The 3736-nt window shown below is 44.5% G+C and overlaps 1 protein-coding gene across 1 annotated transcript; it reads left to right on the forward strand.

The window, feature by feature from the left end:
• Positions 1–427: 427 nt before the first annotated feature.
• On the forward strand, positions 428–2497 carry LOC121977321 (flavonoid 3',5'-hydroxylase 1-like). The gene is made up of 3 exons (XM_042529906.1): positions 428–1154; positions 1233–1421; positions 1802–2497. The coding sequence occupies exons 1-3, from the start codon at positions 441–443 to the stop codon at positions 2438–2440; spliced, it is 1542 nt and encodes a 513-aa protein (XP_042385840.1). The 5' UTR covers positions 428–440; the 3' UTR covers positions 2441–2497.
• Positions 2498–3736: the final 1239 nt, after the last annotated feature.

Below are 3736 nucleotides of genomic sequence, written 5' to 3' on the forward strand. Positions count from 1 at the left end.
TATGACTCGAGCTCGGCCATGAATTTACTGATTTGACTCAAGTTTGATCATGCCCAACTTTGTAGGCTTGATTTTCTTCGTCCTCCCAAACTGATTGCCATCGACGCTGCTTTATTTTTCATTTTAAACCTTAAAATATATGTAATCAGGAAACAGACCGATTGAAGATTTCACACTTATCCGAGATTTTTTCTAGAAAAAATTCAATGATGAATTAATGATTTAGAAATTAAACTAACCCAACTCAAAAATCCATTTCTATATATTTTATTTGGAATATTTGAAGTATTTGAATTGTTCCATTAACGTCCACTCAAAATTCAATTAGTCAAACAATTGCATCAATCGATGAATTATTATTATTTTTTAAATTAATATCTTTTTGTGCGTCTATTTATATGGCCATCGCTGATGCCTTCACAACGGCACCAATTGAAGCAATGGATACTGCCAGCATCGACTCCTACCTTTTGGGCGGCGCCGCCCTCTTGCTCGCCCTCCACCTCCTCCTCCGCCGGTGGCTCCTCCGCAAGCCCCGGTCACGCCCCCCGCTGCCGCCGGGGCCTCGCGGCGTTCCCGTGCTCGGCGCGCTCCCCCTCGTCGGCGCAAGCGCGCACTCGAACTTCGCCCGGATGGCCGCCCGCTACGGCCCCATCATTTCGCTCCGCCTCGGCTCCCACCTCTGCGTCGTCGCCAACGACGCCTCCACCGCCCGAGCCTTCCTCAAGACCGCCGACGCCCAGTTCTCCCACCGCCCCGACCCCATCAGCGCCCGCGACGTCAGCTACCAGCGCCAGAACCTGGTCATGTCCGACGCCACCCCGACGTGGAAGCACATGCGCAAGATGTGCAGCCTCCACCTTCTCGGCGGCAAGGCCCTCGCCGACTGGGCCCCCACTCGCCGCGCCGAGTTCCGCCGCCTCGTCGACGCCCTCCGCCGCCTCCACGACGCCGGCCAGCCCGTCCCCCTCTTCGAACTGCTCCTCTACACCCTCACCAACGTGGTGGGGATCATCGCCGTCGGCGGCAGGGTCTTCGAAGACCACGGCGACGAGTCCAACAAGTTCAAGGACGTGCTCTCCGACATGCTCACCGGCGGGGGGCAGTTCAACGTCGGCGACTTTTTACCCTCGATTGCGTGGATGGACCTTCAGGTACCGATCTATAACAATCCGTGGGATCGCACTAAATCGAATTGAAATTGTGTTACCAACTTCGATCATGATCCGTAGGGTATTCAAGCGAAGATGCTCAGCGTGCACAAGAGATTTGATGCCATGGTGTCGAGGTTGTTCGAGGAGCACCAAAGGACAAGGGAGAGTCGCCGTGGTGCTCCGGACTTCATCGACAAAGTGATGGCTAACAAGGTGTCGGAGGACGGCACCGCCATCTCCGACATCAACGTCAGAGCCCTCATCTACGTAAGTTTTCTTCGTAAGAAGAAAAAGGGTAAAAATTAAAATAGACAAAAAAAAAAAAATACAAATCAACGTAAAAGCACTTCACTTAGAGCAAGATCGTATCTACATCATATAATTAAATATTTCAAGGAACTTTATGTTTACGTGGGATTGTATGGATTATCCCAAGTTAAATATCTCAGTACTCTCTTACAAATCTCCCTTATTAAATATCCTAAATTTTATCATTAATTTTTTTTTAATTTAGAAAAACAAAGATATACCCCATGATTTCAAATTCCCTGTACACTATCCTCTTTGAATAAGGGACATCTGAGAGAAATATAGAGGCCCTGAATGGACAAATACGCTGGTAACAGATAGGGATTATAACCGTGCAGGACCTGTTCACTGCGGGCACTGACACATCATCGATCGTGGTGGAATGGACCTTCGCGGAGATGCTGAAGAACCCGGCGATCCTCCGCCGCCTGCAGGCCGAGACGGAGGCGGTGGTGGGGCGCGACCGCCTGCTCGACGAATCCGACATCCCCAAGCTACCATACCTGCAGGCGGTGTGCAAGGAGGGGCTGCGCCTGCACCCGTCGACGCCGCTGATGCTGCCCCACTTCAGCCACGAGGACTGCGAGGTGGCCGGCTTCTTCATCCCCAAGCACACGCGGCTGCTGGTCAACGTGTGGGCTATCGGCCGCGACCCCGCCGTGTGGGAGAACCCGCTGGCCTTCGACCCCGACCGATTCCTCCCAGGCGGGAAGGGAGAGCGGTACGACCCTCTGGGCAGAGACGGCAACTTCGGGTTCATCCCCTTCGGGGTGGGCCGTCGGTCGTGCGTCGGTAAGCTGGTTGGGATGCTGTACGTGCAGTGCCTGGTGGGCACGCTGGCGCACGCCTTCGACTGGGAGCTTCCGGAGGGGGAGGAGGAGATCGACATGGAGGCAACGCCAGGGTTCGCGCTCCCCAAGTCCGTGCCGCTGAAGGCCTTCGCCCGCCCACGCTTGTCGCCGGCGGCCTATGTTTGAACACGGAACAGAATTCCGGCGACCGTTAATTCCTCGGCATAATGTATAATAATATATATATATATATATATATATATATATATATATATATATATATTCAAGAATGACATGTTTAAGATTCGCTTGATATTTATTTTTATTGTTCCCGAAGTTTAAGCTTGTGAGTTGTTCTGTTATTTAAAGGGAGGAATGCTGTGGTTGGATTACTACAACAAAATTAGCTATTAACGGTATATATTAACTGTATATATATATATATATATCTGGATGCGCGTTATTAATAGTATAAATTTAGATAAGAAAAAATATTTTTAGTACGTAATATAGACGATGAAGATATGATATCTCTCACGTAATAATCAAAGATCGATTTTTAGGAATCGATGACAAAAAATTTATACCTCCTTTCGTATTCTTATGATCATCATTAGGGATCATATGATCATCACTAGGGAAACCGTTAAAAGCATGCCATTAATTATCAATAGTACATAGCATGATGTGATTAGTTAAAAAAATAAAAATAAATAAAGTTATATTAAAAAAATTTAAAAAAAACATGATTAAAAGAAAACCTAATCGTGGGTTAAAAATCAAGTATAGAAAAATTAAAGCTAAGTAAAAAAAATTGCAAAAAAAAAAAAAAAAAATACCATTAAAAGAATGTACAAATTGTAGGTTAAAACAACTCTTCGCAGTAGCTCTTCTTCCTATGTGTCCCTCAATATCCCAAGAATTGACAGTGAAAATCTGACGCTGAGCAGGATAGAGATTATCCTCCAAGCTGATGGAGGAAAATTTGAGGAGCATATAAGAAGAGAAATCTCCAAGAAAGAAATTTTTTATTAAAACTTGAGATTTTTTAATCCCTTAACATCTAAACATGATTCTTATATAGACCACAATCTAAGATTCAAATAAGGAAAGAAATTATAATAATTATAATTAATAGATTTTAATTCCAATATTATAAAGAAAGAAAATAGATTTTTACCCTAAAAGTAATTAACTTAATGATCTTAACTCGGATCAAGACAAATCCTCTCTAAAAAAATATAAAAAATATGAAAATTATCCTAAATACTAAAAAAAAATATCAAAAATAGTAAAAAGACCCTAAAAAGGATTTAAACGGTGAAATTTGGAGCTTAAAATTTGATGGTTATGGTTTCACCCATAACAAATGTAGGTTTTCGAATTCTGCATGCGTGATGATAGACAAAGCCTGATTATGAGTTCCAAGTCAAAAGTTATACTTGTTTGAAGTTTGAAGACTCATATAGGGATTCAACACAG

The sequence above is a fragment of the Zingiber officinale genome, chromosome 4B (genome assembly GCF_018446385.1).
Source record: "Zingiber officinale cultivar Zhangliang chromosome 4B, Zo_v1.1, whole genome shotgun sequence".
Classification (NCBI taxonomy): Eukaryota; Viridiplantae; Streptophyta; class Magnoliopsida; order Zingiberales; family Zingiberaceae; genus Zingiber; species Zingiber officinale.

Excerpts from the sequence above, each read along its gene's own strand:
- LOC121977321 (XM_042529906.1), top strand. The coding sequence starts at position 441 with ATGGATACTGCCAGCATCGACTCCTACCTTTTGGGCGGCGCCGCCCTC. Across the intron at positions 1,155-1,232 it reads TTGCGTGGATGGACCTTCAG|GGTATTCAAGCGAAGATGCT; the intron begins GTACCGATCTAT and ends CATGATCCGTAG. Across the intron at positions 1,422-1,801 it reads ACGTCAGAGCCCTCATCTAC|GACCTGTTCACTGCGGGCAC; the intron begins GTAAGTTTTCTT and ends ATAACCGTGCAG.